Here is a 13,243-nt window from a genome sequence, read left to right as displayed (position 1 = left end):
TGCTACCTATAACTATAGGAAAGTAGACTAGAAGGCCTTCTCGGAACACCTAGCTAAGAAGGAACAGGACCTCCTTATAGCTATAGAGAGGGCTATAAAACGAGACGACTTAGAGGGGATAGCCCCCCTTCTAACAAGAACCCTTATAGAGGCCTCTAACGCAGCGATACCGAAAAAGAGGCCCTATAAGGGATCTAAACCCTGGTAGACCGACGAGCTAACCTCCCTTCGGAAAGCCCTAAGCCTAGCCCAACGGGCTTATAGGCTAGCCTAGGACGAGGAGAACCAGAAGAGCTTTATAGAGGCCCGAAATAGCTTTAAGTACGCTATTAGGGCTGCTAAAAAGCAATACTAGGAGAGCTTCCTAGCAGAAGCAGTAGGAAAGGACGTCTTTACGGCCTTTTCCTATACTAAGGCTAAAGCTAACCCTACCCTTCCGAGTATCTCGTATATAAAAGAAAGGATAGAGGTAAAAGCTAATACCTTTACGGAAAAATGCGAGGCCTTCCTAACGACCCTTTTTCCGACCCCGGACCCTAGCCCTAGCCCCCCTAGCCCCCCCTAGAGCCTAGAAAAAGAAGAGCCCCCGGGCCCTATAGGCAGTAAGGGCACGGCTAAGTAGGACTAGCAAGAGCTAAAGGACCCCGAGATTAGAAGGGCTATTATTAGCTCTTCTAATAAGAAAGCCCCCGGCCTAGACTCCCTTAGCTTCCTTCCTATCTAAAACGCGTATAAGGTTATTCCCACGGTCTTTAATAGGGCCTATAAAGCCCTATTTAACCAAGGATACTACCCTAAGGCGTAGAAGGAAGCTATAGGAATTATACTCCCTAAGCAAAATAAACTAGACTATACTATCCCTAAAGCCTATAGGGTTATAAGTCTACTTAACTGCTTAGGGAAGGTCCTCGAAAAGCTATACGCTACCCGGCTAAGCTACTTAGCTAATATAGCCGGGCTTCTAAACCCTACGCAGCTAGGGGGACGAAAACAGCGGTTAGCTATCGACACGGCCTTCCTCCTTCTACACTACGTCCAAAAGAAGCAGGAGTCTAATAAGAAGGCTATTACTAGCACCCTCTTATTAGATATAAATGGCGCCTTCGACTTCGTATCGAAGGAACAGCTTATAAGGGTCCTAAGGGAATTAAACCTCCCTAAGGCCCTTATAAGCTAGGTAGACCACTTCCTTACCGAAAGGAAGATCCAGCTAGCCTTCGAAGGGCAAACCTAGCCCCTAACGGACCTAGCAATAGGGGTACCCTAAGGGTCCCCTATTAGCCCTATACTATTCCTCTTATACGTAAGGGGGATACTAGCGGCTAAGGGGTACCAGCTATCCTATATAGACGATTTTAGCATCTCTATAACGTCGACCTCGGCTAAGAAGAACGTCCGGCAGCTAGAAGCTATAGCTGCTAACCTATTTAAATAAGCTAAGGACTAAGGGGTCTATTTCGACCCCTCTAAGACGGAACTTATCTACTTTAGTAGGCAAAGGCAGCCTATTTTAGAGGGTATAAAGGTAGGAGGCCTATTTTTCGAAGCGAAGCCCTTAGTACGGTGGCTAGGGGTCTTCTTCGACTCTAAGCTCCTATTTAAACAACACATCGAAAAGAAGGTAGCCTCCGTATAAGCTGCCTTCGAAGGGCTATCCCGCCTAGTCTCTATATAAAGAGGCCTATCGTTTAGAGCTTCGAGGCAGCTCTACTAGGCCTGCGTGACCTCGATAGCAGACTACGGGGCCTAGCTTTAGTATAGGGGGCCTAAGACCCCTAAGAGCCTAATAAAGCCTTTCCAAAGGCTTTAGAACCAGGCCCTTCTAAAAGTCCTAGGGGCCTTTAAAGGATCCCCTATTAGGGCCCTAGAAGCCGAAGCAGCCCTCCCACTACCAGAGGTACGGTTTAAAAAGGCATGCCTCTCCTATGCCCTTCGAACCCTATACCTCCTACCGAATCACCCTATAAGGCAGGCTTATAACCTAGCCGTACGGGACGACCCGCAGAGCTATTCATGATACTAAGGGTCCTAGAGGACCTAGCTAAGAGGCCTCGGCCTCTAAGGTCTAGCCCCCTTAACCCCCCTATAGAGGCTTATATCTTTATAGATAGCTAAGCCGCTATACGAAAGGTTAAGGGCTACTCGGACCTCGCTATACGTATTAGAAGGCTCTTAACTAGCCTAGAGGCCTTCTATAATATACGGCTATACTAGTGCCCTAGCTACCTAGGGATCTTCGGTAACGAGCTAGCCGACCAGCTAGCTAAGAGAGGCCTAGGGGCCCCTACGCAAGGGACCCCTATAGTCTCTATTAGCTACTTACGAAGAAAGGTCCGATAAGCGGCTAAGGACTACTAGAAGGGCCTCTGGGCTGCCGAGGCAGCTAAAGGCCCTAAGGCTAAAGGCTTAGGCAAGCACTATACGTCTATTCGAAAGACCCCCCGCTTAGCCTTTAGCCCGGAAAAGGACCTTATAAGAAGGCCTAGGCCGACCCTTTCGGCCTACTACCAACTTCTCCTCGGGGCCGGCTTCCTATTATCCTTCTTAAAGAGGGTTAATAAGGTAGGCCGAGACGACTGCCGCTGCGGCCAAGGAAGGCACACGGCTAGGCACCTTATCCTAAGGTGCCCGAACTATAGGAGGGAAAGAGAGGTCCTTTACCGGGCCTCGAAGGGACGGAAGAAGGCCCTTAGCCTACCTCTTCTCTATAGCACTAAGGAAGGAAGGGAAGCCCTTTTAACCTTCTTAGCTAAAACAGAGATAGGAACGGCTAAGTGGCTCGAAAAAGAGTAACCTAGGGGCCCTTAGGCCCTTAGGGGGGAAAAACACCGCGTGGGAGGAACTAGATTGACCTTTCCTTTGTCTTTGCCTTTATAGCTACCCTTTCCCTAATTAGGTATAAGCCCCCGGGCTCTATAGCTAGCTAGGACTGCTAATAGGGGCCTAGGCCCCTATTAGCCTCGCCATGGCCCTAGAGGCTGCATGCGAGTAATAATAAAAAAAAAAAAAAAGTCTTAGAGATTTCTTTACTCTATACCTCTTTATCTCTACTAAAGTCGCGTAACTAGCGGTCTTTACTTTAAAGGGGAAAAATAAAAATTTAAATTAACTATTATTAAGGAAGATACTTAATTAAATAATTAAGGTCTTTATAACGCCTTTAAGTATACTTAGAAGTAAGTTAGAAGGGGAGTACTAGGGGTCTTATCCCTTTAACGGGCTAATATCTATAGGGGTGCGATCTTACCTATTAAACTAGGTTCCTAGGCCCCCCTTATTTTTTTCCTATATTAAGGATCGAAGTAATTACTAAGGTTAAAAGGCACTATAGCGTTATAGCTATAATAGCTTATTATTATATAGCCTAAAGGCTATTCTATTATATAGCTTAAGGGCTATTTTTACCTCGCTATAGGCGGGGACTATTAATACTAGCCGGTTAGAGCTAGCGGTAGAGTAGCTAGATAAGCTAGGAGGGGGAGCGGGATTTAAACCTACGACCTTATAGAAGAAGCGGGTCTTCTAAGCGCTTTTACTATTATACTATCCCCTTATATTATATATATATAAGAGTTACTTTCTAAGGTTACTTTATAATAAGGCTAATATAATTCTAACTAAATAAATAATACCTAAGATAGCTAGTATAAGTTTCTTATATATTATAACTACGACCTTATATAAAAGTAAACTAGCTATAAAAAAAGGGAGGGTTTTCCTTTAAGTACTTTAGTTTTTCCCTTTTATTTATCGCTAAAGTTCTAGATACCTCTAGTTAAGTTACTAGCGTAATCTTAATAATAATAATAATAACCCTTTACCCTTACTTACTTTATAATATTATACTAGCTATAGGGCCTTATCTTTCCTTTCTAGAGCTGCCCTTATTTCTCTTATATTCCGGATTTATACTAAGAGAGTAGCTCTCGCCTCCTCGTTTAAAAGTATATTAGCTCTAGCCTTATAGCTATATTAACATCCGTCTAGGGTCCTCAATATACTCCTTTACTTTAACAAGGAATTGTACCGCCTCCCTACCATCTAGGAGGCGATGGTCATAGGTGAGAGCAAGGTACATCATAGGACGGATCTCGACCTTGCCGTTGGCAGCGATAGGTCGCTCCTTGATTGCATGGAGACCCAAAACCGCACTTTGGGGAAGGTTGATAATTGGTGTCCCCATGAGCGAGCCGAAGACCCCCCCGTTACTGATCGTGAACGTGCCGCCAGCCATATCCTCGATCGTCAACTTGCCATCACGAGCCTTGCGAGTCAACTTAGCATTTGGTCTTCAGTCAGGCGCGCCTGACACAAGTAGCGCCAAAGAGTGGATGGGACGAAAGACAGGTTCAGTAGTAAGGCTGCCGACCGCGAACTCACCTTCTTGCCCATATCGGCAATAGCCCTCTCGATGCCGATCAGATCCATCGACTCGACATTGCGGACAACGGGTGTCACCAAGCCCTTTTCCGTGGCGACTGCAACGCTGACGTCGACGTAGTCACGGTAAACAATGGTGTCACCCCCGTTAGGGCCCTCGATGGAAGCGTTGACGGTTGGGATATCCCGCATAGCAAGAACAGCAGCTCGAGAAAAGGCGCTCATGAAGCCCAACTTGACTCCGGTCTTCTTCAGAACATCATCCTTGTACAGCTTGCGAAATTCCATAATGTTCGACATGTCGACCTCGTTGAACGTTGTCAACGATGCAGCCGTGTTCTGGGACTGCTTGAGGCGTTCGGCAATGCGAAGGCGCATGCGATTCATCTTGATCTGAAATAGCCGTCAGCTCGGCAGGAAGCAAAGGGCCACAGAAACACATACGCGTCGCTCTTCGCGGTTCCCCGAGGCAGACGACGAACTTGACGTAGTGGTAGGTTCAGGCTGTGCAGCCTCCCTAGGCTTCTTGGATGACTGCGGTTGTTCCTTTTGCTCCGATCTCGACTTTGGTTGGCTTTCGGGCTTCGGCGTTCCCTCACGAGTTTGGGTTTGCCTGGCTTCGGGCTCGGGTTCGGGCTCGGACTTGGTGGCATTATCCGTGGCAGCCTCTTTCGGGGCCGCATCTTTCTTGTTGTCCACACTCGAAGAGCCGCCGAGCTTAATCGTAAGCAGATCTTGCCCTACGGTGACGGTATCTTCCTCGCCCACAAAAAGTTCCTTGATGGTACCCGCCTCGGGTGCATTGACGGCGACGTCGATCTGGACAGTGTGGCTGATGAGCATTTTACAGGCAGGAAGCCTCGTAGCACGAACAACAAACACGTACCTTGTCAGTCTCGATAGTGGCTATCTCCTCGTCCTGCTCCACGCGCTCGCCGATGCCTTTGAAGAACTGTTTTAGTGTTCCCTCGGAGATGGACTCGGCCATTTGAGGCACTTTGACGACTCTGTCGGCGTAGCTGCGGACGATTTGGACCATGGCTGTCATCGTGATCAACGGCGACCGAGTGGGTGAGCGAATAGGGCGCATCGACGCCGTGTAGGCGGCGACAGCTACCCGTCTCGACAACATGGCGATACTGTTTACGCGGCTGGCTCGATAAGTGCAGTGCAGGAATGAATTTGGGAAAAGATGATAATCAAGCTTAGCTAGCTTCACGGAAGGCTGTAACCATCTTTGTCAGCAGCTTTAATTCGGGAGCAGAAAAAACAAGGAAAAAAGGTCTGAATATTTGATTAATAGCTATTAAAGTATATTTAAATACCAAATAAGTAAGTTGAAAGGGAGGAAATTCTAATATATATATGTGTTCGAAAGCAGTTCTTAATAATAAAATTAAAATCGATTAAAGGGCTCCTTTAAGGGGAAATTTTTATCTTTCTTATATAAGCGCTTGTATTTGCTGTAAGAAGGTGGAGCGCTTCCCCAGCTACGCTTACTAACGGAAGCTTCGGCCTCGTAAACTCGTACTCGTAGAAGCAGCGCACCATTTGGGAGTGTCGGTCTGCCAGCCATCACCACACTCACCCGCGACACGAGCCTAGAGCCCACCCTGGTGACAGACTACTGCATTCTTCCACGAATCTGGATCCGGCCGCGAGGCCGCGGGTTGCCTGATCGATCCCTCCAGCTTCCATCATTCGTTCAACCTGCAATCAAGCGTGGACAGTGACTCAACATGTCGACGCACCGAGCAGCATTGTCAGTTCCTGCATTGGTGACCCCAAGAGCAACCGCTTGGATTCGAACAGCTTTTGACCCGGTGACTTGCTCAGATCTCTCTACCGCCGCTCCCTCAAGCTGGCGCTGGACTGGGCGGTCCAACGTCAATTGTGGCGAGGCCAGGCGCTTTACATTCGATCTCTCTTCGAAGCCAATCGGAACGTTTCGGACCCAAGACAGCAGAGGGTGAGCGAAATGAGCCTTATCAATAAGCTAGGCGTGAAAAGCGTGTTGCCATGCTGACGCGTGGATATCAAGGCCCTGCTATCGGAGACTGAGAAGTTGCTGGACAGCTGGAAGCACCCGGATCCATACATTCCGCCAACTGCTCCAGGAGGTGAGGAAGAATCGCAGGATCAGCCGGGTGCGGCTTCGATGCTTTTCCCGCTTGCTGATCCATCTTGATAGGCTCCAAATATGAGCGAAACATGCCATCGCCAGTTCTCGACCGTGAGCTCTGTCTCCCTCTTATTCGAATCAGCATTTTATAGCTAACAAGTCTCCGACGCAGCGCCTGAGAACACGACCAACAGGCACTAAAACCGAGATGACTTGAAGCTCATCCGCCGGTGGGCTTGCATGGTCATATAGACGCAAACACTGCTTATAGAGTTTTAAGGCAAATATCATATTGTTTAAGCCCACAGGCGGTGACGGTAGATGATTAATATCCGTCCGCAACGCTTTATAACACGGCGCGCTCTAGAGACTGGAGTCGGACATCCAGCCAGACCGACATTGTAACAGCATGAGGGAAAGAGACTCTCATTCATGACCGTAGCCGTGGGGATTATTGTACAACCCGAATGCGCAAAAAAGCAACCGTGAACCCAGAACCGTGAACCTTTCATTTACCGTTGCAACCCAATTGAACCCTCGCAAAACCAGCAAAAGACCAGAACCACCAGGCGATGCGTTTACAACTCTTGGCTGGCACCTTTGCCGCTCTTGCCAGTCTTCTTCGGCAGCAGATCTGTATTTAGCTCGCGTTAGCATCTGTCTCGCGCCGGTGCGAGATATGCGGTCGCAGCTTATAGGGGCTGGGGGATACTGACTTTGGTGGATGTTGGGCAAGACACCACCTTGGGCAATGGTGACATGGCCCAGCAGCTTGTTCAGCTCCTCATCGTTCCGGATGGCAAGCTGAAGATGCCGGGGAATGATGCGGGTCTTCTTGTTGTCGCGAGCAGCATTGCCGGCCAATTCAAGGATCTCGGCAGCGAGATACTCCAAAACAGCGGCCAGATAGACAGGGGCACCCGCACCGACACGCTGGGCGTAGTTGCCTTTTCGCAGGAGACGGTGGACACGACCGACAGGAAACGCAAGTCCGGCTTTGGAAGAGCGGCTGCTTTTATTGTAAGCAACGGTGTATCAAGAGGGGCTTTGGATGTCGTTAAAAACTCACGATTGGGCGTTCTTAGAGCCAGAGGCCTTGCCGCCAGATTTGCCGCCGCCAGTCATTTTTGATTCGGGTTTTTGTTGTCTGGAGAGTTTGAAAAAGAATCGAGGAGTCAGTCAATGAGACTTGAGTGGCAGGGACTGGGTGGGGTGGTCGGATGAGATGTGGTCGAGATATGGCAGTGATAATTGAGAGATGCAAACACCAAGAGCGCGGCAAGATGCTGGCGGGGGCGCGCGAGGTTAAGTAGTTTTCGGCGCGTGGCAGACGTGATGCTGGATCACCTGCAAAAAGGGAGGAAGCATCATCCCAGCGCTAATCCGTTCTCGGAAAATGGGTGGGTGCGGTCGTGTCCAGGCAAAACAAGCAGGGAAGAAATACATTGCGGCTAGGGAGAGGAGCACCGAATTTCGCCGCGGAAGTGCCCACATACAGTAGTACCTAATTACCTTACCTAACCTTCCTAGGTACTGTAGGTGTTCTGAGGTAAGGTGGGCACGGTCGCGCCATGGTACCTATCTCCGACCCGGCCAGCAGGTGCTTGCAGTGCTATAGGTACCTAGGTAGGTACCTGGCAGGTAGGTCCGTACCTTAGGTGGTAAGCTACCTACTGTACCTAGTACGTACCTCCAAATCAGCAGCCACGTGCTGCCAATGCGCGTCGTGTTATTGCCCTGCCTGTCTCGTGAGAGCATCAATCGACTCCCTCGCCCGCCTCAACCAATGTTATCGTTTGGCACCAAGGCGGAAACCGGCAACATCTCTCCCCTGTGCGAACACCGCTGGGGCATGTGGCCGGAATTGCGAGGCGTCTTGGCCCCATTGCTGAAACGCCGTATCCAGGAGCAGCCAACACCAGGTGTTGTAGGCCTGCCTTGACCACAGCCCTTTCCTGGCGCCACTTTCTCGGTTTTGCTGCTGCACACTGGAGAGAGGCTGGTGCTAGTGTCATTGCTTCATTCCAATGCAATGGAAGGGCATTATGCTCGTCAGTACTTAGAGCAAGTTTGTTCAAACCGGCCAGGCTCCGTCCAAGTGACCCGCCAAGGCGGTGGCAGACGTCGCCGCGAGGACTGCTGGGGGCGGTACGCGAAATAGTAGCATGACATGAGAAAAGGCACTTGAATCAGTTATATTCACACCGCCGGTTCGATGGCAATCTTCATCCTAGCTAACTCTTGGCCGGGGATGTTGCCCTCATCGCGAAGGATTTCATGGCGCCCACCAATCATGCACTGATAAATCAGGTAAAACTCGCCCAGCATCGAGCGCCAGCCCGCCGCATTCGGTAAACGGCTCGGGGATAACTTCAAGCGCCACCCAAGAGAGATGCAGTGCTTCTAACTCCAAAAATTCCATCCAGGCCGAGGTCCCTACCTTAGTCGCTCACCAGCCCAAGCAGGCAAGGATTGCTTGAACCATAGACTGGCTGCTATCAGACTCAAGCCGAGAAGCGTCCCGAGCTCCTAGGCTAGTAGCTAATGATGCGTGGGTAGGCGGGCAATATGAAGCTGGAGCCACACCACAATGCACATCTCTTGGAAGTGTTGGCTCCCGAGAGGGCGCGACATTCCCTCCCTCCGGATTCGACGAACGGAGAAGGAAATGGAAGCTTGTACCGAGTACCCAGTGTTGAGCGTCCTGTAGCGAACCCGGAGGTGGGGGACTACCAGCCAGCGGTTTCCCGTGTCGCCCATGAATTGCAATGACAGGAAGGATAACTCTCCATGCGCAAATCAGCTTGTGCTGCGCTGTTTCTGCACCACGCTGGCGGACGCGAGACAGCACCCACAAACGCGCGAGCGCGCGCGCGCCAACAGCCCAGCGTGCGATGTGGGTCCCTCTCCTACCCCCCGAAAGGCCGAGACGCCACCACGCAAAACCGCTATTCGTGCCTAGCCGTGACTATTATTAGTGGCCAGCAATCAGTAACCCACTGCCGCGACAGCGCGTTCAGCTACAAAAACCCTGCCCCCCCTCCAAACCCTTCACCCTCCGCCATCCATTTTCCAACCACCTCACGCTGCCCGACCACTTGCCTCTCGTGTCCATCGCCTCAGCAGACCAAATCCACAACAAGACCTTTGCCTCTGCACAGCACTTTGATCCGCAAACATGCCTCCCAAAGCCGCCGACAAGAAGCCCGCCGCCAAGGCCCCCGCGACGGCGAGCAAGGCTCCTGAGAAGAAGGATGCAGGCAAGAAGACTGCTGCATCGGGTGACAAGAAGAAGCGCTCCAAGACTCGCAAGGAGACGTACAGCTCCTACATCTACAAGGGTACAGTCATCTCCGTGTTGTCGTGTCAATACGTCGCTAACATTGTTGCACGCAGTCCTCAAGCAGGTGCATCCCGACACGGGTATCTCGAACCGCGCCATGTCCATCCTGAACTCCTTTGTCAATGGTGAGCAGTCTCGCGTCCCCGTCTGAGGCGACCGTTATGTTAACGCGTCAGCAGACATATTCGAGCGTGTCGCCACTGAAGCCTCCAAGCTGGCTGCTTACAACAAGAAGTCGACCATTTCCTCGCGGGAAATCCAGACCTCAGTCCGCCTGATCCTGCCAGGTGAACTGGCCAAGCACGCCGTCTCTGAAGGCACCAAGGCCGTCACCAAGTACTCCTCGTCCACGAAATAAGCTTCCGCGCACCTGAGGGTGGCCTTTTTACGGATGCATCTGAATCTTGTCTCTTTTCTTTTTTGCGTGGCATCGGGGTGTCATGATTCTGGGTCCCGCAGGCGCTCGCACCAGATCCGCCTTGTCTTTTTCTCGGGATTTCCTAATGCGTTACGGATGGTTTTTGCTTTTGGGGGCAACGTCTTCACAGGGTCAAACGGGGTTTGCGGTTGTACAATAAACATCGAGGGTATGGCCTCGGAGCAATGAATTCGTGCACATGTTGATTTTTCTAATCTTCTCATTCGACTACGATGACAAACCTCATGCACCCCGCAGCTACCTATCTTGGCCGGGGCCTTTTCTTCGCTCTGGGGTCACCTCCCGACAGGATGTGTGTTGTGTCCTGCTCGTCTCGGGCCGGGGCCGGTCACTAGCCAAGGCCAGCCTTGCTGCGCTTCATGGTGTGCGTTACTGGTTGCAGGATGCCTTTGTTGTGTGCGGCTCCCAGCGCCGTTCCGCTGCTCCAGCCCATTTTTTCCAGCATGGCTCGGCCGCGATTTTCGATGCCCAGTTCGGCCGCCGTTCCCCCTATGATTTCGCCGTCTCGGTAGCTTGCCGCTGTGTGACTACCGCCCGCCGCCACTCTCTTGATGGGTGCTCGCCTCCTTTTGGCATCCGGTCGTGGCAGTTGGCGGCGTCGGATGCGACTCATGGCGTTTTCAAACGTCGACTCAATGTATGGCATGGTCCTCTTCGTTCTGAACAGGGTCGTTCGACGCTGGTCTGCCTTACCGGCCGATTTCGAATTGACCTTGAACTGATTGGCTAGTTCGTGAATCATTTTCCTCGCATGCAGGTCCATGGGCGGGAACGTCAGGCTACAGTTGAGGTCAGCCTGGGGGTCCGTCTTGCCTGGATCAGTGAACTGGAAAGGGAGACTCACGTCTCACGCATGCACACGAGGAAAGATCTCAGCTCTTGTGTTACTTCCGTTGTGCTCATGCCAGTTGGGTACTTGACTCTGAGGTCATCTGGCTTCGTCCCGTGGCCAAGCATGCCGAGAACCCGACTTTCTTCGCGCTGCTTCTTCCGTTGCTTCTTCCTGAGCCGGTCCTTCTGCCATGCAGCCTGCAGCTGTTGCTCGAGGGTTGAGGCACAACCGTCAAACGGAATTGGCGCGCGCGACCTTCTGCTCTTCTTCCGCTGCAGACTAGGCCGCTCCCAGTTCATGAAATCAAACTCGTCCCACTGGGGCGTTGGGCCTCGGCCATGCCCTCGAACATCGTCCGTCGAGTCACTGTCGCTTTCATGCTGGTCGTTGCGGCCAGTCCCAAGTCTAGGGTCCAGGCTTTGGCCCGCAAACAGCTTGGCCAGTGTCTCGTCGTCTAGCTCGCTCTCCGCTCCAGAATTTCCACTGTGTGCCCCATCCAGGCTCTGTGTGTCAATGTTCTCCGTGGCCTTGTCGCCAACGCTACCATCCGACTTCTCCCGGCCAGCATCTTGGCCTCGGGTCGTGGTGGAACCTTTCACTCCGTTAGACTGGACAGACTGGCAGGTGTTCATGCCATCCTGTGCACGTCGTTGATGCGGCTTTTGGCTGGTTTGTTCTTCAATCTCGCCGTTCTCGAGCATGTTCGCAATGTAATCATCCAAGATCGAGTCGTCACTTGCGTTGCCATGGTCATGGCCACAACCTGGACCACGTCGGCTGCGTCTTCCCCGGCCTCGCGGGCTGTGCCTGGCAGTCTGTGCCATTGCCGGGGGACGTGGACGTACATGGAGGATTTGGGCATCGACTGGTGTCCTTCCATTGGCGTGTATGGTCGGTGTGTGTGTTAGGGTGCGTACGACCTGCGCCGTGCCGCGGTTTTGCGTTCCTCTGTTGCGGCCGCGAAACAATATGACCTCGCCGCTGGAACTGCTCTCCGGCGAAGACACACGACTCGGTATGCCGACGTATGCCTTGTGCGCCCTCTCGCCAGAGTTCTGGCCGAGAAGATCGATGAAGAATGGTGCTGCCTCCCGGGCGCGGGGTGCCTGGTTTTCCTGGGCAATGCTCTGTGCCGCGACATCCGGGTCCTTTGGGCCGAGGACGTTTTCCTCGATGTCGGATTCCCCGAGGTTGGATTCCTCGAGGTCGGATGTGTCTCCTGTTTCCATCATGGTCATGGGGCTGCACCGGTGGCCGGGAGGGTTGTCCGACGGCACGTCATTGCACGCTGCTCTGGGCCGGGGTGGCTCACTTGTGCCGACGCTGAGGAAGGCGACTGGATTGCTGCGTAGTTTGCAGTTGGGGTTCCAGATGGAGTGGTCCTGTTGAGAAGTCTGGCGTGCTTCCTGGGCCAGCGTGAACCCATCTCGTTGATCAGTGACATTGGATGAGCCAGCCCATTTCGCGGGCTGCAGAGATGCTTCGCCAATGTGACGGAAAGGTTGCGCAGACTCCGAGAAAAACAGCGACCGCTCGCCCGGGAGTCTCCCACCGCCACAGTGGCCCCCGCGAGGGCCTTGAGTAGGCCTCGAGCCCCGCAGGGCAGGTGTTTTTTTCCTGGCTCTGGGCATGGTGTTGACTGCAGGGTAGCATGGACGATGAGACGTAACTTTTCGAGGAACGGAGGTTAGTGAGAAAAGATATGTAAGACCCAACGCGGTATAAAGGCACTACCTATAGAGCTAGGTACTAAGCTAGGTGCTAAAGAATATAGAAAAAGGTAAACGGAATACTTATAACTATAAACGTATAGATATATATATAAAAGTATACTCTCTTTCTTATATTATTAATTATTACTATATATTATAATTAAATTTTAGACTTTATACTTATTAAATATATAATACTACTTATAATATTTATAAATTATAATAACGTTATATAATAAGTATAGTTAACTTAGGCTATAATAACTATATATTATACTAATAAGCTAGCTATAATAATAAGATAAGTATATACGGCTTATAATTAGCTATAAAATTCCTTATCTCTTAATACTAATAATATTATCTAGAATATATTAATAAATATAGATACTATAATAAGGTATTATTATAGGTA

At 51.0% G+C, this 13,243-nt stretch overlaps 5 protein-coding genes across 5 annotated transcripts; 2 read left to right on the top strand and 3 right to left on the bottom strand.

The window, feature by feature from the left end:
- Nucleotides 1-4,272: 4,272 nt before the first annotated feature.
- HRG_11042 (2-oxoacid dehydrogenases acyltransferase (catalytic domain) domain-containing protein) lies at nt 4,273-5,512 on the bottom strand (the record flags this gene model as incomplete). The annotated part of the gene is made up of 4 exons (XM_044869512.1): nt 4,273-4,305; nt 4,381-4,773; nt 4,825-5,199; nt 5,267-5,512. The coding sequence occupies 4 exons, from the start codon at nt 5,510-5,512 to the stop codon at nt 4,273-4,275; spliced, it is 1,047 nt and encodes a 348-aa protein (XP_044715463.1).
- A 607-nt stretch (nt 5,513-6,119) lies between these two features.
- HRG_11041 (complex 1 protein (LYR family) domain-containing protein) lies at nt 6,120-6,703 on the top strand (the record flags this gene model as incomplete). Its single annotated transcript, XM_044869511.1, has 5 exons — nt 6,120-6,142; nt 6,217-6,349; nt 6,422-6,500; nt 6,572-6,613; nt 6,675-6,703. 5 exons carry the CDS (start codon nt 6,120-6,122, stop codon nt 6,701-6,703), a joined length of 306 nt encoding a protein of 101 aa, XP_044715462.1.
- Nucleotides 6,704-7,080: 377 nt separating this feature from the next.
- Nucleotides 7,081-7,627, bottom strand: HRG_11040 (core histone h2A/H2B/H3/H4 domain-containing protein; the record flags this gene model as incomplete). The annotated part of the gene is made up of 3 exons (XM_044869510.1): nt 7,081-7,136; nt 7,219-7,514; nt 7,572-7,627. 3 exons carry the CDS (start codon nt 7,625-7,627, stop codon nt 7,081-7,083), a joined length of 408 nt encoding a protein of 135 aa, XP_044715461.1.
- Nucleotides 7,628-9,680: 2,053 nt separating this feature from the next.
- Nucleotides 9,681-10,203, top strand: HRG_11039 (core histone h2A/H2B/H3/H4 domain-containing protein; the record flags this gene model as incomplete). Its single annotated transcript, XM_044869509.1, has 3 exons — nt 9,681-9,843; nt 9,899-9,970; nt 10,025-10,203. 3 exons carry the CDS (start codon nt 9,681-9,683, stop codon nt 10,201-10,203), a joined length of 414 nt encoding a protein of 137 aa, XP_044715460.1.
- A 412-nt stretch (nt 10,204-10,615) lies between these two features.
- On the bottom strand, nt 10,616-12,747 carry HRG_11038 (r3H domain-containing protein; the record flags this gene model as incomplete). The annotated part of the gene is made up of 6 exons (XM_044869508.1): nt 10,616-11,063; nt 11,129-11,287; nt 11,372-11,684; nt 11,763-11,851; nt 11,962-11,981; nt 12,034-12,747. 6 exons carry the CDS (start codon nt 12,745-12,747, stop codon nt 10,616-10,618), a joined length of 1,743 nt encoding a protein of 580 aa, XP_044715459.1.
- Between the last annotated feature and the right edge of the window lie 496 nt (nt 12,748-13,243).

The sequence above is a fragment of the Hirsutella rhossiliensis genome (assembly GCF_020360975.1).
Source record: "Hirsutella rhossiliensis strain HR02 chromosome Unknown scaffold00018, whole genome shotgun sequence".
Lineage (NCBI taxonomy): Eukaryota > Fungi > Ascomycota > Sordariomycetes > Hypocreales > Ophiocordycipitaceae > Hirsutella > Hirsutella rhossiliensis.
Note: the sequence above shows the minus strand (reverse complement) of the source record. Positions and strands in the feature narration are given on the sequence as shown.